Here is a 24,527-nt window from a genome sequence, read left to right as displayed (position 1 = left end):
AACCCCCAGCAGCCCACCCCTGGTTGAGTTCAACATCTAGAATTCTTAGCAGTTGTGACCATTGTCGAGACTTCTGAGAAATAAATTCCTCCTGTTTGAAGGATTACTAGGTTGGGAAGGCTGGCTTAATCTGAAGCACTCTGAGCTGAAACATAATATTGAATGGTGTTTTTTAGGTCTGGGCAAAAAAGGAAAAGAATGTGTCCTTGGTTATGGCAGAACAGAAAGGATAAAATATAAATATATTCATTATAACTATTCACGGCACACTTTGTGTACTATTTAAGGCATACACACAAGTAAGATTTTTCCTATTTATTTATTTATTTTTTTGGAAATGAATGGAGAAATCAAACAAATTCCTTTGGCCTCTCTTGATGTGCTGTTAAATTCAGAATCTCGCAGAGCAAACGTATCTGGTAGGTTTGCCAGAACAGATGGTATGCAACAAGATAATATTTAATTTGACAAAAGAAGGGTTTGGGAGAACCGGAGAAAAAGGCCTTCCGGTCATAATTCACTTTGGGTCTGTTTAGTTTGTTTGCTTGCATCATCAAAATAGTGAAAAGGACATAATTTTATGTTCTGTTAAAAACAGAACATAAACAAACAGTCCCTCTCCAGCCTGAAAAGGAAGGAGAAGAACAAGGCTAAGACTTTGCTTTTCTTTCCTTCTTGCAATAAATCATGTTTAACTGCATTTCCTGGTGTGGGGAATAGAGGAAACAAAGTTGGAATTGATACAAGAATCATCTATATGTTTAAGCATTAGATAGGAAGAATACGTAAAGAAAGTTTAGTTATGCCTTACATATTCACATCCCCTAAAAACAGTGAGCAAAAACTTCGGGATTCACAGATAAGCATTTCTGATTATGAAAGTTTTTCTATGCTTAGAGAAAAATCTCTATTGTTTTAGTACAAAACCCTGACATGTAAGATACAAGAGCCCTTTCTTGTGTTCTTTTCCAATTGGAAAACAGTTCCTAAAGGCAGAGATTACTTGGCAAAATTTTGTTCAGTTCAGGAGAACTTCAGCCTCTCACACCAATTGAAGGCTGAAAACTGTTCATGCCCCAATCGTTGCTGCCCAAGACGAAACCATTAAAATTAAAAAGTCATAGAGATTCTAGAGAACTACAGAAAAAGTTATAGAATGGAAAAGGTTTGGTGGGGCACCTGGCCCCAGTTCCTCCGCAAAAAGACCATGAGTGTGTGTTTGTGCTCACGTACGCATGTGAACTGTGTTGTGTGTATAATGGGATTGGGAAATTATTAAGGAATACATGTACTCTGGACTAACATGCATCATACTTTTAGAAAATTATTTTGGAACTTGGAAAAACAAATTCAAGATGCAGATTAATACTCTATAACAGGGGCCTCCAATCTTGGCAACTTTAAGACTTGTGGACTTCAACTCCCAGAATTCCACAACCAGCTTTGCTTTGCTGGCTTTGCTGGCTGTGGAATTCTGGGAGTTGAAGTCCACAAGTCTTAAAGTTGCCAAGGTTGGAGACCCCTGCTCTATAACATTTCAGACTGATCATGGGAAAATAACCCGCTGTTCTGTGTATGCCCCAAACTCTAATAAAATAAAGTGTTGTTTTAAAATTTATTTAATGAATAATTCAAAGGAGCCTTGGTAGTACAGTGGTCTAAAGCACCCTGTTATTAAGACCAGCTGCCTGCAATTACTGCAGGTTCGAATCTCGCCAGGCTCAAAGTTGACTCAGCCTTCCATCCTTTCTAAGGTAGGTAAATTGAGGACCCAGTTGTGGGGGCAATAAGCTGACTGTCGAGTCCTACCGGAGCTCGCCATCAATGGAGGGTGTGGGAGGAAAAGGAGTGGAGATAAGCAGCCGCAGCGAACACACAAATAGTTCCTGGATAGCAGCATTCAGGGCGATGATTGATGACGTTGCTGGGCCTCTCCGATTCTGCTGTCCTCGCTGCTCTGGTGCTCGCAGCTGTTACTGTTAAGGGAGTGGGGGGTGCTTGATTGATAATCACCGGATGTATGTTTAAGGGGCTGAGTTTTTGTTAAATAGCACTGTGGTGTGATTACACCCAGCGCTGACTTTGAACCAAAACACCGACTTGTACTTTACTTTTGACTGCAAGCTTATCATTGCCAAAGTAAACCCTGATTCTCTGTGCGTTACTGGTGATTATTTCCTATCGCAGTTCTGAACGAACGACAAGCCGAGAGAAAGTCAGCGCTTGGTTCCTTTTCGCAAGAGGTGAGGAGTCCCTGTGGCTTTGCAGCAAAGGGGGATATGGCAGAAGGGACAGCCTTGGAAGAGCAGGAGTGTGGTGGAGATGTGGAGGGCTGGAGGGAAAGACGATGGACTGAGGAGGATGAAGGGGATTGGGGGTATCCTGCCTCATCCGGTCCCAGCACCATGGATATGCTACGTGAGCGTTTTGGGGAATCTGGATTTCGTGACGCCCCATCCTGGCAGCCCTGGGTTGCAGGGCTGGAGCCTCCAGGTTCTTCTTGGCAGGATACAGGGGTGACTGCTTCGGAGACCCAATTCCGGCTCACAAGTCCTAAATTGAGGATGGAGCAGACCTCTAGACGATCCATGGACCAACCCCCTCCAGAACAAGACCAAGGTGCCTCGTCGGGAGACCTTGGAGCCGGTCCTGAGCCCCAACCAATGCAATTGGCAGGGGGCTTACCTGTTGGGAGTCGCAGGGCGACGAGGGACCGACCTAGGCAGGACAGGAGAGCGACTGGAGCAGCGAGGACCCCAGGCCCCATGCCTTGGCCTCCGGGGGCCCCGCCGGGGCTGTGGGTCCCGCAGGCCGTTTGGGGACCGCCTGCCCTGCAGACTTCCTTTGACGGAAGCCCTGAACGAGTGGCTCTTTTCTTAAGCCAGGTGATAAGCCATATGGACCAATATGGACAGTGGTATCCCTCCCAGTGGGCTATGGTGGTTGCTGTTACGGGGGTCCTGACGGGAGAAGCGGCTGAGTGGGTGGCAGGCCTCCATGCTAAACATGCAAGGGAACTTGTGGACATGGGACGATTTCTGGAGGCTCTTCGTGCCAGATTTGAAGACGAAACAAGCGCCCAGGTTGCAGAGGGGGATTTGTTTGCGCTTAAGCAACGGGGCGTACCAGCAAAGGAGTATGTACAGGAGTTCCGAAAGATTGCGGCTCGGTTGGTGGGGTGGCCAGAACGTCTTCTGGTGCACCAATTCCATAAAGGACTAGACCATGATTTACGGCAAGCCTGCGTGTACCGGGGCTTGCCCCCCAAGTTGAGTGTGTGGTACAAGGCAGCCATCGAATTGGACGTCGGTCTCCGAGAATTCCGTATACGGGGTGAAGGGGTTGCAAGTCAAGGAAAACGACCAGCAGAACGCACACAACCACCCAAGGAGACTAAACCGAATGCTGGCTCCGGCTTGGGGGAAAGGATCCAGCGGCCTGCGTTTCGTTGCTTCAGATGTAATCGCCTTGGTCATCGAGCAGCTGACTGTCCTCATCCCATGCCCCGCAACTCGGACCAAAACCCCCCTCCTAGAGCTGTGTTGAGAGGCAGAGGCCGACCAACATCCGAACGGTCCCAAATGACTCAAACATCCTGTATGGAGAGGGATCCCCTGGCTACAGATACTAAGAAAGTGGTGGCGGAAAAATTCCCGATTGTGGCTGGGGATAGTGATGACGACGATGAGGACCAACACGACCCGATGGTGAGCGACCCCATCCGACCTTTTGTGGTACCAGTCGTACTCCGAAACCCACGGGCAACCACTGGACGCCGATATGAGGCATTGATTGACTCAGGGTGTACTCGTTGTTTAATTCGTAGGGCAATAGTTGACGAACTTGGGCTGCGGGTTGTGCGGTTGAGAACCCCTATTACATTTGAACAAATGGATGGTTCATTGCTGGGAGGGGCACCAGTGACTCATATAACAGAAAAGGTGCACCTCGATATTGGGGAGCATACCGAAACTATTCGGTTTATTATAGTGGAGAAAATGTTAGAACCAGTAATTTTAGGATTAGCATGGTTGGACAAGTGGGCTCCTACGATATGGTGGGAAGGGGGTTTTCGCAAACTTCGATTACCGTTGGGACCTCCCCCTACCAAGGAGGAAAAGGAGCCAGCAGGGGGAATAGAAGTAGAGAGCCCACCAGCAGACACGACGTATCCTAATGTGTATAAGGATCTCGCCAGAGTCTTTAGTGAGGAGGAATGTGAGACCCTGCCTCCTCACCGGCCTACGGATTGCAGTATTGAGTTAATACCCGGGGCGAAGCTACCCAAGCCCCGGATGTATTCAATGACACAACCCGAACTAAAAGAATTACGAAAATATATAGACAAGAACTTGGCCCGGGGTTTTATCACACCTAGTCGATCAAAGATGGCTGCCCCTGTCCTGTTTCGTGGGAAGAAAGATGGGGGTTTACGCTTATGCGTTGACTTCAGAGGTCTCAATGCGGTGTGTGTGGAGCCCCTCTATCCACTTCCTTTAATGAAGGACCTGTTAGCTGCCCTAGCCACCGGTCGTATCTTTACGAAACTCGACCTACGCGAAGCGTATTATAGGATACGAATCAAACCAGGGGATGAGTGGAAAACAACATTCAATTGTCCCTTGGGAAGCTATCAGTTCCAGGTCATGCCGTTCGGACTACAGGGCGCCCCTGCGGTGTTCATGCAGTTCATCAATGAAGTGCTGCATGAACATCTGTACAGGGGTGTCCTTGTATATTTGGATGACATCTTAATTTACACGCAAACTGAAGAGGAACATATATCTCTGGTCCGACAGGTCTTAGACAAATTATTAGCTGCTAGGCTGTACGTGAAACTATCCAAATGTGAGTTTCACAAAAAGAGGATAGATTATCTAGGCTATAGAATATCAGAGAGCGGGGTAGAGATGGATCCCAGAAAAGTCCAGGCAGTGCTTGAATGGCAGGCCCCTAGAACCAGAAAGCAATTGCAGAGCTTTCTAGGCTTTGCAAACTTCTATCGGCAGTTCATTCCCAGATTTGCTGAAATAGCCCTACCACTAACGGATCTGTTACGGACCAAACCGGCCACGGCTAAACCAAAGCCGGGACAAGCGTTGACGTGGTCGTCAGCGTGTCAAATGGCTTTCAAGCAGTTAAAAACACTCTTTGCTCAAGAACCAGTACTCAAGCATCCAGACCCAACGCAGGCATTCGTAGTTCAGGCAGATGCTAGCGACGTGGCTGTAGGAGCAGTACTCCTACAAAGAACACAGCTGGGAGGGTTACAACCTTGTGCCTATACGTCTAAAAAGTTAACCACGACAGAGCGGGCATGGGCGATCTGGGAAAAAGAGGCATTCGCGGTCCGTTGGGCGTTGATGACATGGCGACATCTCTTGGAGGGGGCGTCTCATCCTTTTGAGGTATGGACGGACCATAAAAACTTAGAAGCCTTACAAACGCCCAGGCGACTATCTCCCAAACAGATAAGGTGGGCACAATATTTTCAGCGTTTCTCTTTCCGGTTGCGGTATGTTCCTGCTGGGAAAAACTTCCTGGCTGATGCGCTGTCCCGGATGCCACAATATAATAGCAAGCGAGAGGAAGTGATAGAACCTCTAATTGCACCTTCCCAAATCCTATTAAGACTTACAGAAGTAGATGGTCACTTACGTACCGAGTTTAAAACAGCTTTACAACAGGATCAATGGGTAATCCAAAACCCCTCTATGGTTAGCTATAATGATGGAATAGCGTGGAGGGAGAATAGAATATATGTTCCAGAACGTTTACGGAACGTAGTGTTATGCAGGTGCCATGATGCCAAGTCAGCAGGCCATTTTGGGTATTTAAAAACTCTACACCTTGTGAGGAGGCAATTCTGGTGGCCACGAATGCGTAAGGACATAGAAACATACGTAAAAGGTTGCACAACCTGTGCAACCGCCAAACCCTGGTCTGGACGACCGTTAGGACTATTACAGACAGTCGCGAATCCTAGCAGGCCTTGGGAAGAGATCGCTATGGATTTCATAGTCGATCTCCCCCCTAGCCATGGCCACACTGTAATTTGGACGGTGGTAGATCTGTTTTCGAAACAGGCCCACTTTGTGCCATGTAAAAGCATACCATCCGCGCGACAATTAACCGAACTCTTTTTACAACATATCTATCGTCTCCATGGAGCACCTAAGAGGATTATATCCGACCGCGGTGTTCAATTCACCTCTAAATTTTGGAGACGATTTGTCCGTTTAATTGGGTCCTCTCAAGGGTTAAGTTCAGCATTCCACCCGAGCACTAATGGGGCGGCTGAACGGGCCAATGCCATGGTCGAAAGATATATCAGATGCTACGTTTCTTACCAGCAGACGAATTGGTCAGGACTCCTGCCTTTCGCCGAAGTGGCATATAACAACATACCTCACCGCAGTACTGGGTTCTCCCCTTTCCAAGTAATATATGGCCGAGAGTTTTCAGCCATTCCAGAGTTAGATCCCCCTATGACAGACGGCGACACGCCACGCGGTTGGGCCGATAAAATTAGTCATGTATGGCCAAGTGTAAAAACAGCATTACAAAAGGCAGCAGACGAGTACAAAAAATATGCAGACAAGAAAAGAGCTGATCCAAAACCATTCCGGATAGGAGACAAAGTATACTTATCTACAAAATACCTTAAACTCCGACTGCCCAGTAAAAAATTAGGACCTAAATATATAGGACCATTTCCCATAACACAAGTCATCAATCCCGTAACCGTAGCTCTTAAACTTCCCCCTCTGTTCAGTAGGATACATCCCGTATTCCATAGCAGTTTGGTGAAACCGGTGACGACAGAAAGGCCAGGTACCTCGACTACTCCACCGGGTCCCGTGCATACCAACCAATATGAGATAGATCGAATATTGGACTCCAGGGTTCGTAGGGGGATGTTACAATATCTTGTGCGGTGGAAAGGATATCCTATAACACAGGCCTCGTGGGTGGCAGCACCCGATGTTCACGCTGCCCGATTGATACAACGGTTCCATCGGAAATACCCAGACAAACCTAATACAGGATCGTAACAGTGACTAACATTTGTATGCTTTCTATTTATCGGTGAGCTCCCGGTAGGGGGGGCCGCCTGTCGAGTCCTACCGGAGCTCGCCATCAATGGAGGGTGTGGGAGGAAAAGGAGTGGAGATAAGCAGCCGCAGCGAACACACAAATAGTTCCTGGATAGCAGCATTCAGGGCGATGATTGATGACGTTGCTGGGCCTCTCCGATTCTGCTGTCCTCGCTGCTCTGGTGCTCGCAGCTGTTACTGTTAAGGGAGTGGGGGGTGCTTGATTGATAATCACCGGATGTATGTTTAAGGGGCTGAGTTTTTGTTAAATAGCACTGTGGTGTGATTACACCCAGCGCTGACTTTGAACCAAAACACCGACTTGTACTTTACTTTTGACTGCAAGCTTATCATTGCCAAAGTAAACCCTGATTCTCTGTGCGTTACTGGTGATTATTTCCTATCGCAGTTCTGAACGAACGACAAGCCGAGACTGACTTTGTATAAATATACAAAAGGATGAAGGCTATTGCTTAGTACATTGTAAGCCACCCTGAGTCTCCGGAGAAGGGCGCCATATAAATCAAATTAAAAAAAAAACCCCGCATATCGAAATTGCAGAGGGCGATCCCTTGACTCTTGGAGGTACGAATATTTTTTTGCTCTCAACCTTGATAATCCAGCTCCTATTAAAAGAAACTCTGGCCAACTCCCCTCAGTGTTTCAGACATTATCTCACTCCCAAAGAGTGGTACAAGTTACTTCAGAACACATCTGCACAATATTCGTCTTGTAGGCTACGTGGGGCCTTCCAAGCAGCCTTATGCATCCCTGCTATTGTTTTCCATCGTCGCGAAATCTTACCACTGCCAGAAGAGATCAATTTAATATCTTCTTGCAAATAGTAAGAAAAGCGCCTGCCAGCCCAAGGGACATACTATTGAGTAGCTTCCAGGCTTCCAGGCTTCAGGAACACTGCCAGCTCCATTGCTGCTTGCCATCAAACTGTATAAACAGGGTTTAGAAATACAGTAGTTTCTTCTTCTTCTTCTTCTTCTTCTTCTTCTTCTTCTTCTTCTTCTTCTTCTTCTTCTTCTTCTTCTTCTTCTTCTTCTTCTTCTCCTCCTCCTCCTCCTCCTCCTCCTCCTCCTCCTCCTCCTCCCTCCTCCTTCCTCCTCCTCCTCCTTTTTTCTCTCTCTCTCTCTCTGTCATCCTTCATTAAAGAATGTCTGTATTATTATTGTATTTTCAAGGATTATGTGTGTTGTTGTTTTTTTAAATTGTAAAGAAAAGCCACATTATTGTTGTCTTCCTTGGAAGTTGAGCTGCAGTTCTATATCAATGGAACTTAACTTCTGAGTAAGCATCAGGAAATTGGGATTTCCTGATTGTTTTTAAAGCGATCCTGTAAATTCCCCAGACCGTACATCCTAAAATATGATAATCTACTTACCTTTAAGCATGTACCTTTTAGAAATATGGTTCAGGTTTGTAATCTTTCGCTTTTCTTTTTCTTCAGAAATCATGCGTTCGAATGGGTTTTGTTTAGCGAATACTGAAACGATAGTGATCGATCACAGTATACCGAACAGCAAAGAAAGACACTTGGACACCGATTCAGCAGAACACTTGTAAGTAATCCTGATCCCTGGATATGCACCTTCACCACCTCCTCTTTTTTCTCCCCCACGTTGAGTGTAATCGAAAAACAAAATATTGAACTCCTGTTAGGGAGGAGGAAGATACCATATTGCCACTTCCTTGTATTGTAGTCCAGATAGGATCAGAGGCCAATGCATTTCTTGCAGCTCAGATACATTCTAAGTCCCCCGTCCTTTTCCAGTCACGGGGGTCAGGGGGCTCATCCATTGCAGCTCAAAGTAGTCTTTATAAACCTGATGAACACAGGTAGTCCTCGACTTACAACAGTTCACTTAGCGACCACTCAAAGTTACAACAGCACTGGAAAAGGAGACTTATGGCCGTTTTTCTCACTTACGGCCATTGCAGTATCCCCATGGTCCCATGATCAAAATGCAGAGGCTTGGCCATTGATTCGTATTTATAACAGTCCTGGGATCCACCTTTTGCGACTTTCTGACAAGCAAAGTTAATGGGGAAGCCAGATTCACTTAACAGCAGTGTCACTAACTGAACAGTTGCAGCGATTCACTTTGCAACTGTGGCAAGAAAAGCCATAAAATGGGGCAAAACTCATTTAAGCAAAACATAAATGTCTTGCTTAACAACATAAACGTTGGGCTCCATTGTGGTCGTAAGTCGAGGGCTACCTGTATCAGTGAATCCTCCTTCCACCCTTACAGGCCTCCATTTCAAGACTTGTTTCCTTTTTCTCCAAAAAATATTTCTAAATTACGCATTTTTCCTTAGTTGCTCTGCATTAAATATTGCACTAGTTTTAAAAGCAAAGATGAATTGGCTCTTCCTTCCCCACCAGATTCCTGTACAGGGGAATTAGAGACCATGTTACCAATGCAGAATTGGAGCTGCAGTTGCCTGCAGTTATGTTCTTTTCTGTTTCTAGATTGTCTTTACCATGCTTAGAGCTGGTTTTATAGGTTAGTAGCTAGATCAGCTAGATACAAATCTTTATGGATTACATGATGGCAGTCTGAGTTGTTTCACTGAAGAGTCCTGGGTAATTCTATTGTGGCAGGTGATGAATGCATCCCTGCCAGAATTTTACAAGAGTTTAAATATTTGGAATGCACCAAAGGTGCTTTTTTCAGGAGACCACTGGACTTTCTTATTTTTTTCTTATTTTCTTCTCATCCAACAAGCTTCTTCAGCTCTGACATGATGGTGGGGAATGGAAGGATTTATATTCCTTGCAAACAGCTGGTCATCTGCATCCTTTTAGGGGGTCGTTGAAGGACCTATGTCTTCGGGGTCACCTGAGTAGTCCTCCAGGTTCTTGTAGTCTGCAATTTTTCCTCTGGAAATCCATTCCTACTATTACTCAGATGATCCGAGGACACACAGTCCAAGTGACTTAAGGATCCTCTAAAAAGATGCAAATGACTAGCTGACTGCAAGGAATATAAATCCTTCCATTCCCCACCATCATGTCAGAGCTAAAAAAGCTTCTTGGATGAGAAGCAAAACATCTTCAAAAGAAAAAACAAGAAAATCCAGTTGCCTCCTGAAAAAGCACCTTTGGGACAACCATGACCTGGATGGCTGAGAATCTCTACAGACATCTGGAGTGTAAAAAAGTGAGTCTTGAACAGGGTGGCAGAATAAGAAAAAATACTAATCACAAAACAATGTTACTAAGGTATGTTATTATGTTAGGTATGTTGTATGTACTAGGCTCACAAATCTGTGTACCTGTGTGTGTTTGTGTTTGTGTGTGTGTGTGTATTTATATCTGTCTGTCTGTCTGTCTGTGAATGTGTGTGTGTGTGTGTGTGTGTGTGTGTGTGTGTGTGTGTGTGGTTATTTTAATAGATCCTGTGTCAATTTGTTCAATCATTTTACATATCCCAAACTATAATAGTGCCGTTTCTACTTCTGTGCATTTAATCTAAAGACAGGATTGAATAACATACTGACTATATTTCTCCACACGGATGAACTTTCAATCTTGTGAAACGATAGTGATTTGGATTTTGATTAAAGAAAAAGCAGATAAACTCAACACGAGTCCTTCCAAAAGAGATATTTTAATTCAGCAGGGGGCAGTCTCTCCCCTTTGTGCCTTTATCTGTACAGAGTATTGTTGCTGCAGTTATGACCGTTTGAAATGATCCACTTGTACATCAAAATTCAGGTTATGATCAGCCCATAGTAAACATCGTGAGTCAGAAAATGTGCAGATGAACCATTATCCAGTAAACAACCTACTCTAAAATACGTGAATCATGAATCTTATGGAAAGCGTTAAAAAAAGAGATTTGGGGGAGAGCACACAAATTTATATCCTTTTTATCTATGGTCTAAACCTCAGTCGTCCATGACTGAAATGGAGACCAGTTTACTGTCCCCCATGTTCTCTCTGACATGTTTTTATTTGGAAAATATTTAAAATACCATTCTATAAAAATGCAACAACCCATGTTCAAAAATATCCAGGTTTCCTGAGAAACTGGTTGTGGAGGGCTTCTGCCACAGGTCCAGGTCAACAGGCTATTTTGTAACCAGTTTGTGATACCAATCTGGCCATTTGCAAGACATTCAGAACAAGTTAGCCTAGATGTTAGTATGGCTGATGTACCATTGTCAATAAGCTCTGTATTTGGATAAATTTACCCTGGAATAAAATCTCATCATTAGTGCAGTATTTATATTTCAGTGCTGAAAAAGTCAATGATCAAAGAAATGCCATCTTTACTTTCAGACGTAAAAAAAATTACAAATTTCATTGCGTTCTGCCAAGCATAAAGGTTTTCAAAGCAGCTGCCAAAAGCTTTTTAGAGTGAAATGGGAACATCTGGGCTTCAGATCTATCACTCATTGCTCAAGTGCTTTCTAGCTAACTTCTTTCCTTCATTCTTCACTCAAGTTCATAATAAAATAAAATGGGAGCCTCCTGATGTATAGATAAAGCCCTTTGTCATAATAATCTGTAAATTAAAATGCATGTAATCAGGGTAGAAGATGAATCTTTGTGATTCATCCATTGCATCATTTGAAGAAGCCCTTGCAGATTGCAAAATTATGGCTTGTGCCCACCCATTTGTGAGTGGCTTAAAAATAGTGAGTTACCATGATGAAAAAATATGAGCAACATTCCAAGGCAGTTGATACGTAAAACTCAGTTTTCAGAGGATGATGGCTGCAAATGACCAATGATGAATGGTAAGCATATAGCAACGGCTTTGATGAGAGTCCTTTATTGGGTTGCATCTCTTCCTTGAAGAATGGAGTTTTAAAGAGGAAACCTTTTGGTTTCAAACGTATCACTCTTATTGCTTTTCAATTATTTATTCTAGGATTTTGCCAGTTGACAGGGAGGTTGGTGTTTGTTCCATGGGAAGGGGAATCAGGGTTTTATGTTTTTTTCTGGAATGGTAATTACAGGTGCCAAATCTTGATTTGGAAGAACACGTTTAAGGAATCTCTGATTAAATGGACCTCAGTCATGCCATAGATTTAGTTATGTTCTTGTAGCTGTTTGTTGATTGGATCTATGTCAGTGATGGTGAACGTTTTAAACACGGAGTGCCCAAACTATGTGCATGCACATGCCCAAACTGAAAAGTGCCTGCGCCCGCGCGCCCACACGCATGCATGAACATGCATGAATGTGTGCATGCGTGGACATGCGCACATGCGCTGCAGAGACCCGAAGACCAGCTGGCCGGTGGGAGGCGGGGCATCCCAACACCGGCAGTGCGGCATGAGGTAAGATCTTTTTCTTTCATGAGCTTCTTTCATCGTTTGCAGGGAAACAGAAGCTCACGAAAGAAACGCCATGGAGATTTGACCTGGGGCGACGGCGCGTGTGCCAGCAGAGAGGGCTCTGCATGCCACCTCTGGCATACGTGCCATATGTTCGCCATCACGGATCTATGATCATCTCATAGATCCAGTTAGTCTCCTTTAAGGAAGAGCCCACTCTGCCGCTTCAAATTGGAATCCTTACACAAAAATCTTTTGAAAGAGACAGAAAGAATGGCATCATTCCAATCAGGCAGGAAACAAGATCCAGAGCAGACAGCAAAGGTCAGGGAGGTTTATTTGCTTTCAAGGTCAAGGTGTTCAAATTCCACAGGCCAGTGGTATCTATACAGGCTTTCTTGTAGATTGTTCAGAGGGGAGAATCTTTTTGAAAAGACATTTAAATTTGACCAGTCATATGGATTCCCCAAATTCTAGCTGGGCTAATGACTTATATAGTATCCACCTCTGGCTACCCTGTTTCCCTGAAAATAAGACCCAACCGGAAAATAAGTCCTAGCATGGTTTTTCAGGATTCTTGTAATATAAGCCCTACCACCCCCCCAAAAAAATAAGCCCCAGTTAAGATTGTTAGCCAGATGGATGCATTTAGTACCGTATTTCCCCCAAAACAAGACCTAACCAGAAAATAAGCCCTAATGCATCTTTTGGAGCAAAAATTAATATAATTATATTTTCAGGGAAACACGGTATTATCTTGGTGGTGTTACAACATAGAAAACATAAACCAGTATCTCCTTTTGTGTCAGTATCTCCTTTATTGTATGTATGTAGTATGAATGACAGTTCTTTGCTTTGTCCATTTTTAGGTTTGAAAATGTTAGTGAATTTACCTCTGAGTTGCAGGACACTGATGACCCAACAGCTTATGTCACCAACTTGTCATACTATCATCTGGTTCCATTTGAAACGGATATTTTGGACTAAGACTGTCAAACAGACTTCACGGCTGACATCAGGCAATTGTCTTTTCTTGGGGCATTCAGTGCCCTCCCTAGCTTTGCACTGATCATGCCTGCTACAAATATATGATGCAAGACAGAAAAGGATTCCTACAAAAGGTAAACCTTGAAGCTGATATCATTGTTGGAGTCTTCACTGAGCCTGGGTCAACTTGCAAGGATGCTTTTCTCCTCTAATGGACAAAGAAGTTTTTATATGGCCAATAAGAATGAAACAAGGACGTCAAAAGCTACATTGATTCAAAGAATAAGTGATGTACTGATAAAACTTTGATGATACCAAAATGGAAACAAGGCATCAACGGTACCGATAGCTACAGTGACATTTGAAAATAAATTTCATGTTCCTCCTCTGTCAAGTAGTCTCTAATCCCACCCAACATTTTGAACCTCTTTTTAATTGAAAGATTCATTATGATCAGACACTAGAGGATTTTTTAAATTATTATTTCTCATGACGGCTTGCAAGAAATGTCCATTAGTTCGTTTACAGGGAAGTATTCCAGAGTAAGTGATGCCTTATGTAATGTGTGCCTACAAGAAATAAGCTCATGAATTGACTGCTTAGTTTAACTTAAATTGAAACCAAGGATTTTAATCTTTTGAGCAACTATCATTTTCTCCTGAAATAAATAATAATAGTGAAACAAAAGAGTAAATAAGCAAGTGGTAGCTCTAAGAGAAAGGGAAATGCTGATGAGTTTTAAATGGTCCATCCAAACCTTTTTCCCCCAGGAATTCTCCATGATTTTTTTTTCTTCCACAATAGGAACACTTTGCGATTCTCAGTATTAATGTTTACACAGGTGGGGTACATTTCTTCCTGTCACTTAACTTTCCAAGGACTAGAACAAGTAACTTGCCAAAAGTATGATTTCCGTGGTGAGTAATCTTCAGCACTGCTCCCTTAAATATAAATAACAACAAAGGAATATGGAGTGAAGTTCACAGTTTGGTGGGGCGGATTCATGTTATCAAATCGCTTTGACATTATGAATTATGTGCGACAAAAAAGCCCTGCTTTCTGTGGCACATCACTGGCATGTGCTATATGAGCTTCAGCCCAGAGAAAAATCTGACCTTGCATTAGCTGATTTTACAGTGGCAAAACTTGAATATTTGTGAAAGGAGAGAATATCTTCTTCCATTAATAATAGGAATGCAAGCTGTGGTTCATACGCCTGGCTAGGTGGCTCCGTAGCTAAGACACTGAGCTTGTCGATCAGAAAGGTCGGCGGTTCGGCGGTTCGAATCCCTAGTATAGGTCTCCTGCGTGAGCAGGGGGTTGGATTAGATGACCTCCAAGGTCCCTTCCAACTCTGTTACTGTTACCTGTTACCATACCACTCACTCAGCAATAAGCTTATTACAGCTATCGTTATTTGAAAGTTACCCCACTGCTCTGTTTAAGCATCAACCTTCCTCCCCAGCTTATCTTGTGTGATATAGTAAAAGTAAAGGAGCCCCTTTTTACTTTGCTAGTTGTTGCCGACTATAGGGAGTGGTGCTCATCTCTGTTCTGAGACCATTGAGTCAGCGCTGCCCAAAGATGTATCCGTGGTCATGTGGCCAGCATGACATCATGTATTGCTGAGCAGTCAAGACACTGGGCTTGTCGACTGGAAAGACCCAAGCGCTGCGTGACGGGGTGAGCTCCCATTCTTGCCCCAGTTCTTGCCAGCCTAGCAGTTTGAAAGCATGCAAATGTGAGTAGATAAATAGGTATCACTTCAATGGGAAAGTAACATAATCTTGTGTGATAACTGAACAAGAACTCCTTTTCCTGTAATAATAGCATAGGAGATTGAGGGCCTAGTGCACCAACACATTGACATGCAGCCTTTATTGAACTTCTGTACTCATTTGTTAAGAATACAATCACTCCCACAAAGAGTGATCCTTGTAGTTCTTAGACCTTCCTTTCAGGTGGCCATAAGCCAGAAGAAAAAAAAATACACAACTCTTGCTTTCCATGAAAGAGGTATGGCAGAAGTAAAATCCACAGAGCTAAGGCCACGAATGAGACATGGATGGAGAAAGAGAACTGATTCTCCCATGAAAACACAACAGCCAAAACAGGGCTTAAACTGCTGAGTGTTGTTGCCTTAACATTGATTTGAGATAGAGCCCACAGGGTAGCAGTCAACCACATAGTGATTGAATTATTTACAAGAGGCCCATCTGCAGGTGTTTCAGTCATTGCTTCCTTTGTCAAGATGTTCTGGAACCGTTGTTCTGTATTTTAGAGTTACGGCACGGTGAATTATTGATGCCAAACTGTAGTTTACAAGGATTGGGAAATGACAGTGAAGGCAGTATTAAACCAACACATGTTTGTAATGTAGATTAATGTCCATAATGTAATGGAAATCAGTACATTCTATTAATTAATTCTGTTTCCCCCCCTCTTGGCTGGGAAGGATATGGTACATCTTCCCCATCGCTAAAGCTTTTCAGAATCTTTTGTATAATAACTGTAAAGCAACATTTGCAATTGTAAATATTAATAAGTTATTGAAAACCCTAATCTTTTACAAAATATGTTTCCATTATATTTTAATGAAATAAAAGTATTACTCATCTTCAGTGTCACATTTGCAATTGAATATCATTTTTTTGAAAAATTGCACAAAAGAAGGTCGCCGGTTGGCCTTTTTTAAATACAGTTTCAGTTTTGGATACTGTTGTCTGTAAATCTCATCTTCTCTAGAGGTCTGGGATTGTTGGGATTATAATCCAATTCCACCTGGGAGCACAAAATTGACACAGGTATTCTAGTATTCTTCTATTGTGATTGTCACAGGATGTAGACTTTTTCTCAGTCTTTTAACTTCAGTAGAAATGCGGAAAATGGAACTGAGTTATGAACCCTAAAATGAATTCAGGGCATATTTATATTAGCCTTCCTTTCAAAAGTAAAGGTAAATACTTCTACATATGCAGCTAAGAACTTAAAATCATGTCATAAACCCTTTTAGTTGATTAAGAACTATTGCTTATTTATTTCTACTCTACCTATGATGGAACTTAGACAAGGCACAAGAAGCCTTGTCCAGAAGCTAAGAAGAGCCTAGCTCTGGTTGCTACTCTAATAGAATGCCTCCAGGGAATATTTGTGCTCTAAATTAGAATAATTTAATGATCAATCACCTCTGTTTTACTATCAAGAAAACAACATAAGGATCAGTAGTGGGTTCCACTTACCTTTGCTACCGGTTCGGAATTGGGAGTGCGCATGTACGCAGAAACTTCTGCGCATGTGCAGAATGTCCGTGATGATGTCTGGGTGGGTGGGCGGAGCCTCTCACCGCCACCACTACTGGTTCGCCAGAACTGGGACGAACCGGTAGAAACTCATCACTGATAAGGGTGTCTTGAAGATGGGATTGACTGGAAGGAGACTTTTTTTAAAATGTGATTTGGAAGAAAAAGTGTAAAATATTATTCTTCAGAATCCAACACTTTTTCTTTTAAATTAATTTAGATTAAAGAAGCTATTTGCAAAGTAAAAACAACACAAATGTAAAGAGCAAACAAAAAAGAAAAGTAATAAGTAGAACAGGAATGAAAGAAAAGAGAGAGAAAGATATAAAGAAAGAATCAGAGAAGAGAAAGAAAGGAAAGGAAAAGTTATATATAAGCCTGTTCTGATCTTCTTTACAGCAGTTAAAAACATTTATATTTTATTCTTCCTCTCTAAGTTTACTGTGTAATTTTCTTCTTTATGGTCTATACCAGGGGTGTCAAACTCGCGGCGTCACATTGTTATCACGTGATATATCGTGACTTTTCCCCCTTCACTAAACCGGGGGTGGGCATGGCCAGCGCATGATGCATCTGGTCCACGGGCCACGAGTTTGACACTCCTGGTCTATACTTTCTAATAATTTTTCCACTATGGGTATTTTAGAATTTTCCACTTTTGTGCATATAATAATTTCGCCCCAGTTACGATGTAAAAAGACCAGTTGTCCTTAAGTCTTTTCTAGTTGCTGTCCATTAATCCCAGCAAGAAAAGTTTTGGTTTCAGTTGAGTATTAATCTTTAAAGAAGCAACTGGACTTTCTGGGTTTTTTTTGAAGACATTTTGCTTCTCATCCAAGAAGCATCTTTAGCAGAAGAAGCTCCATGGATGAGAAGCGAAACGTCTTCAAAGAAAAACCAGAATGTCCAGTTGCCTCTTGAAAAACACCTTTGGGACAACCATGATCTGAATGACTGAGAATCTCCATAGACATTAATCTATAAAATTCTTTTTATCACTGGGTGTATTTGAATCCAAAATTTTCTACTGTTTTTAATAAGCATGATAAAATGACCTTTCAAATGTTATCCACATTTCCAACATAAATTTGAAATACCTTTATAGATTTTATGAAGTTTTTCTGGTATCACATACAGCAAAAGTATATCATTTTATAAAAATTATCTTTTAAATTATAACATAATGTGAATTTCAGTCCTTTTAGCCCCATAGGAGCCAGAATGGCGCAGTGGTTATTTTGCAGTATTGCAGGCTGATTCTGCCAACTTCCAGCAGTTCGATTCTCACTGGCTCAAGGTTGACTCAGCCTTACATCTTTCTGAGGTCGGTAAAGTGAGGACCCAGATTGTTGGGGTCAATCTGCTGACTCTCTAAACCGCTTGGAGAGTTCTGTAAAACACTATGAAACGGTATATAAATCTAAGTGCTATTGCTAGATTTTCCTATTGATCCATCTGTATATTGTAACCAAAGTTCTTAGCCCATTTTTTTCATGCACTCTTTAAATTCTTCTGTTTCAAATTTCAGTAAAAGCTTATATATTTAAACAATTATATGTTCACCATTTGCACATAATTCCATTTCAAATTTCATCTTGTATTGTTCAGTTCTTTTGCCTAATTAAAATCTTTTTTTTAGCTGTATATAGGAAAACCATTGGAAACTAAATCCCTCTGCAATCAATTGATATTTAGACTTCCATCTTATATTCTCCATGTTCTTGTTCAGACAACTTCCGATAAGTCAACCGTTTCTCTTGGCTGATTCTTTTCTATAAAGTGCTTCTTGTGCTGAGATCTACAAAGGCATTCCAATACCTTGTCTGAGTACTACAATACTCAGTACATACTACAGTTGTCGTGCATGTGTGCTTCCCTCTTCCCCACTTAATTTGCTTAATCAATAGTACAGTAAAAGTAAATTAATTCCCAAGAGAAATAGTAATACCTGGTCCTAATGCTGAATAATTCTACATTCAGTGAAACAGCCTGAGAATTGCGGAGTTCTTGGGAGATTAAAAAAATCTCTTTCTATAGAGAAGTAGCTGATAAGAACCTTCTGTTAACCAGTCATTTATACACATTACAATTTATTGCTGCCCAACGCATTTTGTAGCTCAGTTCTTCTTGAGCAAACGATCAAAAGGCAAATGGTTCAATGAATTTCAGCAAAGAAGAATGCTAAAAGTGTGCTTTTCATGAGAATGGTAGCAAATTGTTATTTTATCTCGTCGTGCACTGCTAAGAGTCGCTTTTGGTGAGATGGGCAGCCGTATACGGTTGATTAATAAATAAGACAAATAAATAACAACTGCCTCTGAAAAAATGCAGGTAGTCCTTAAGTCCAGAATTTATGTTGCTAAGTGAGCAATTTGTTAAGTGAGTTTTGCCCCATTTTATGACTTTTCTTGCCACGTTTGTTAAGCGAACCACTGCAGTTGTTAAATTAGTAGCAAGGATACATGACTATGGGACACTGCAACTGTCATAAATGTGAGTCAGTTGTCAAACATCCGAATATAAATCATGTGAGCATGGGGATGCTGCAATAGTCATAAGTGTGAAAAATGGTCATAAATCACTTTTTTCAGTGCTGTTGTAACTTCAAACAGTCACTAAATGATCTGTTATAAGTCGAGGACTACATGAAATCTATTTCTGAATGCATATCTTATCTAGATCCGTTCCAGTCGGGTTTCAGGTCTGGGCACAGCACGGAAACGGCATTGGTCGCATTGGTTGATGATCTCTGGAGGGCTCGGGACAGGGGTTGCTCCTCTGTTCTGGTCCTGTTAGAGCTCTCAGCAGCTTTTGATACCATCGACCATGGTATCATGCTGCACCGGCTGGAAGAGTTGGGGGTGGGAGGCACCGTATTGCGGTGGTTCTCCTCCTTTCTCTCCGACCGGTCGCAGTTTGTGTTGGCAGGGGGGCAGAGGTCGACCTCGAGGCCTCTTGTCTGTGGAGTGCCGCAGGGATCGGTCCTCTCGCCCCTTCTGTTCAACATTTATGTGAAGCCGCTGGGCGAGATCATCCGTGGCTTCGGGGTGAGATACCATCAGTACGCTGATGACACCCAGCTGTACATCTCCACCCCAGGCCACCCCAACGATGCCCTTGGAAGTGATGTCTCAGTGCCTGGAGGCTGTGCGGATCTGGATGGGGAGGAACAGGCTCAAGCTCAACCCTTCCAAGACTGAGTGGCTGTGGCTCCCGGCATCCCGATATAGTCAGTTGACTCCATCACTGACTATTGGGGGCGAGTCCTTGGCCCCCACAGAAAGGGCTCGCAATCTGGGAGTCCTCCTGGATATGCAGCTGTCCTTGGAGGAACATCTGACGGCTGTAACCAGGGGGACCTTTTATCAGGTTCGCCTGATTCGCCAGTTGCGGCCCTTTCTTGATCGGGATTCCCTGTGCACAGTCACTCACGCCCTCGTCACCTCTCGCCTTGACTACTGCAATGCTCTCTACATGGGGCTCCCCTTGAGGGGCACCCGGAGGCTCCAGCTGGTCCAGAACGCAGCAGCGCGGGTAGTGATGGGAACAGCATTGGCTCCCGGTGGTCTTCCGGGTGCGCTTCAAGGTGTTGGTTATCACCTTTAAAGCGCTCCATGGCATAGGGCCTAGCTATCTTCAAGACCGCCTGCTGCTACCGACGACCTCCCAGCGACCCGTGCGCTCCCACAGAGAGGGCCTCCTCAGGGTGCCATCAGCCAAACAATGTAGGCTGGTGACCCCCAGGGGGAGAGCCTTCTCTGTGGGGGCACCTACCCTCTGGAATCAGCTGCCCCCAGAGATAAGGAGAATCCAAGACCTCAGTGCCTTCCGCCGTGCCCTTAAAACCCACTTTTTCCAGCAAGCCGGGCTGGCTTAGGAAGAAATTTTTTTAAATTTTTAAATGTTTAATTGGTTTGTGGTTTTTTTAAATTTTGGGCCAAATTTATATAGATTTTAATTGTTTTTAATATTTGTATTTCATGTTTTTAATTCTGGCTGTGCACCGCCCTGAGTCCTCAGGGAGAAGGGCGGTATATAAATTGAAAATAAATAAATAAATAAATAAATATGACAGAAATAAATTTGATACCAATATCTTATTTTTATTTCTTTAAAAAAAATGGTTCTCTGTTGCTCATTCCTGCATTCAGTGCCTCTTGCTTTCCCTGTATCCTATCTCTTCTGGTGTTAAAATATATGGATAATTAGCATATTTCTTTCAGCTATGTTTTGGCTATACATGCTAGCTGAATATTTTGTGACTTGCTGGATTCTGAAATTAGGTATTAAAAGTTCCCAAGATTTGCCATTTTTAGAAGAAAAATGTCTCATTAATCTACTTCAGTCATTTTATCATTTTATTAATATTTATTAATTTTATACAGAATGCCAGATTTACTTTGCTTATTTCTTTTGGACAGCAATTTGGATATAATTAATCAAAATGCAGTTGGAGGAAGACTTGGTGGAGAATGAATTTTCTTCTCGTATTTATTAAAATGGGATTTCCTCTAATAGAATATTCAAATAATATTTTTGAAACAAAAGGAAATGTTCTTCACACAGCAAATAAACAAGAAATGGAAAGCTTCATAATGGAATGGCAAGAAGATTTAATAGCCTTTGAAACTAAAAATGAAGTTAGAAGGATGTTTAACATCTATTTATCCCTAAATAATAGGATTGTATAGATTGATTTGAATTGGCAGACTGATCCGATTCATATTGCTAATTAAGTTTGGATCTCTATATTAATTTGATTCAGATTGCCATTTGACTGGAATTCGATCAGAAAGTAACTCCAGTTTTTTAAAAAAAGACTTATGGTGCATAGGAAAAAGGCCATTAAATTGACAGACTGATTTGGAAATATTGAATAATTTGATCTGAACCGACAATCTGATTTAGACATTCAGTTCAGAGATTGAATCATCTTCCATTCAAAACTCCGAACTGAGTCTATTGCATTATTAAATACCTTTTCAGATCCTGGAGTATTAATCTTGGTAATAAAAAAATGGGAGGGGGGTTACCTTTCAAGTTCCTTTGTGGCTGATCTTCTATTAGAAATACAACATCTGGCATATGTGTGCCTTTTTTTGTTTCAGCAAAATAATTCTTTCCCCTACCTTTGTGCTCAAGATCAGCCAAATACATTGGCTGCCGAGCTTATTTTAAAAGGTTTTCTGTAGATGAAGCCAGAAAAGTTATACTCAAATCACCCTATAAAATTGGCCACTATACTTGATTTCCAACTCTTACTTATTTTAAAATTCTATATTTCTTTAATCTCTCCTATATTTCATGCAAGACCTTTAAGTACCACCACTATCCCCACCTCCCTGGTCATTTTCCATTTTGAAAAGTGAAATGCATTTCCTTTGCATTGTACATAAATCAATATAACCCCTTGCACTTGGCAGCTTGACATAACTTACAGGTGGATGCACATAACTCCTTGACATCATATTTTTAAATTGATGCCTTTGCCTTCTGTTTCCAAGAAATGTCTTAAAAGATGAAACAAGCTAAGGTGGACGATGTGATTGTATTTGATGTGAGATTCTAGAAAGACTGCAGAGAAGAACAGCAAAGATGATTAGGGGACTGGAGGTTAAAACATACGAAGAATAATGGCAGAAATTGGGTATGTCTAGTTGTATAAAAAGAAGGACATGGGGTGGCATGATAGCAGTCTTCCAATATCTCAGGGGTTGCCACAAAGAAGAGGGCGGTCAAGCTATTCTCCAAAGTCCCTGAAGACAGGAGAAGAAGCAATGGATGGAAACAAATCAAGGAGAGAAGCAACCTAGAACTAAGGAGAAATTTCTTGACAGAACAATTAGTCAGTGGAACTACTTGCCTCCAGAAGTTATGGATTCTCCAACACTGGAGGTTTTAAAGAAAAGTTTGGATAACCATTTGTCTGAAATGTTACAGGGTTTCCTGCTTGAGCAGGGGGCTGGACTAGAAGACCTCCAAGGCCCCTTTCAACTCTACTATTCTGTTCTGTTATTCTGTTAATTTGGTACTGGATGACAGCGTGAAGCCATAGTTCCCTGGATACAAATGATCTGCTTTCGCTTCATCGAAATGGCCCTAGTATGGAAGCAGAGACGTTGCCATCATCACCACTGCCACCTCACAGCGTATGTTTCCTCTGAAAACAAAACTGTATCAGCAAAAGCCCTTTCTGGAGTATGAATCATTGGCTCCCTACAGGAACTGAGTTACACGCACAGCTGCCTGTAATGAACGTATTTTCCATCTAGGGTTGCCAAATAATTCCTACAGTGTGCACATTTGCATGTTCCTGTCCGTAAAGAAAAACACCAGGAGGATGTTGACTTCCTTTTCCTGCTTTTCCTTTATACTCGGTTATGGAATTCCACCCGACCAGCAAAGGAGTGAATGGAGATTAATGGTTCCGAGTAGTTAGAAAACATTGGGTAACCATGTCTTCTGGTTTACAGAGGGCAGTTGTCAATTGGCAATTAAATTTCTATATTTGCATATCTCTCTCTCTCTCTCTCTCTCTCTCTCTCTCTCTCTCTCTCTCTCTCTCTCTCTATCTATCTATCTATCTAACTATCTCATAGTGTTGTGGCCCGTCAGCGGCCTGTGCAGCTAGTAGCTGATTCCAACAGCGAGGAAGCTGGTGTGGTGCTGCGCCAGCAGCCTGTGCAGCTGGCACTCGAGTCAGACAATGAGGAGGCTGGAGAAGATGTGGTGCCAGAGGTGGGACTCAGCCAGGGCCTTCAGAAGCTCCCATAAGTGAAGAGGAAGAAGAGGAGGAGCCTCTTCTCGATGCACGGGCGCACAGACATGCCAAAAGGCAGGAGTGGCTCCTCAGGAGGACGTCTCCTTGAGAGTAAGGCTTGAGGCTAATTGGCCACTCCCTTAGCCTATTTAAGGAAGGACAACGACTGAGGCAATTTGCAGGGAACAACTTCATTCACTCTCCTTCGTGTCTGGAACTTAGTTCTCTGCAAATTACTTCTGGGCTTTCTGCCAACCATAGTAAGATTACGATTATTTATTCTTTGGATTCTTGTAGGCTGTTAAAAAAGTTAATTAACAGCCTTTGTTTGAAAAAGACTGATTTAATTTAGTAAACTAAGGTTTGTACAGACTTTGTGTGTGCTGTGTTCTTTGGGGTCCGTAGCAGGGGCAGAACACATACATTTTTTTTTTTACTCTTCAAGGGAATATTGCTTCCTACTGTTAGCTGCTACAATAGGTTTTCTTCCCCCACCCCACTTTTTGGGTGATGCATGTTCTCTTTGGTGTTACCGTCTTAAGTGGAAATTACATTTTTGCCAAATGTTAGAATATTTCTGTAGGCTGTATACAAATCAATACAACATCAACATAGCTGCTCTTTAGTTTTGTAATAAACTTACTCCTTAAATAAAAGGAAGGTATTTAAGGAACTGCCTTACACTAATGAGACTAACCCGCCCCATCCATTCCAACAGAAAGAGACCTTCTACAAATCCCATTGGCCAAAGAATTTAGGCTGGTGGGATCTACAAGATGAATCTTTTCTGCTGTGGCCTCCATCTTCTGGAATATTCTCCCACCAGAGGTGAGATCCACCTGTACACACCTGGCCTTCAGGAAGAGTCCAAAAATTTGTTTCTGCCCCTTGGCCTGGGGCCCTGACAGAGACACCCGACATTGAGGTTGGCTGACAAGATAGAGAAGATTCTTACCCCAGGCTATCCATCAACTTGGTTTTTAATTTTTATTTTTAACTTTTTGTTTCATTTTAACTTTCATTATATTGTAAGCTGCTCAGAGTTGCTATATTACTGAGATGGATGGCATAAAAATCAAT

At 42.4% G+C, this 24,527-nt stretch overlaps 1 protein-coding gene across 1 annotated transcript in view; it reads left to right on the top strand.

Annotated features, from left to right (window-relative positions):
- The window catches only part of PXDC1 (PX domain containing 1), a 39,967-nt gene extending 23,952 nt beyond the window's left edge, over positions 1-16,015 (top strand). The window contains exons 4-5 of the mRNA XM_034429080.3: positions 8,557-8,668; positions 13,271-16,015. Coding sequence (XP_034284971.1) covers positions 8,557-8,668; positions 13,271-13,388 — 230 coding nt within the window. The 3' untranslated portion in view covers positions 13,389-16,015. The remainder of the gene's footprint in view (positions 1-8,556; positions 8,669-13,270) is intronic.
- The last annotated feature ends 8,512 nt before the right edge of the window (positions 16,016-24,527 follow it).

This window comes from Pantherophis guttatus, chromosome 3 (genome assembly GCF_059756535.1).
Source record: "Pantherophis guttatus breed Tessera chromosome 3, ASM5975653v1, whole genome shotgun sequence".
NCBI classification, from domain to species: domain Eukaryota; kingdom Metazoa; phylum Chordata; class Lepidosauria; order Squamata; family Colubridae; genus Pantherophis; species Pantherophis guttatus.
This window is presented reverse-complemented; position numbering and strand designations above follow the sequence as displayed.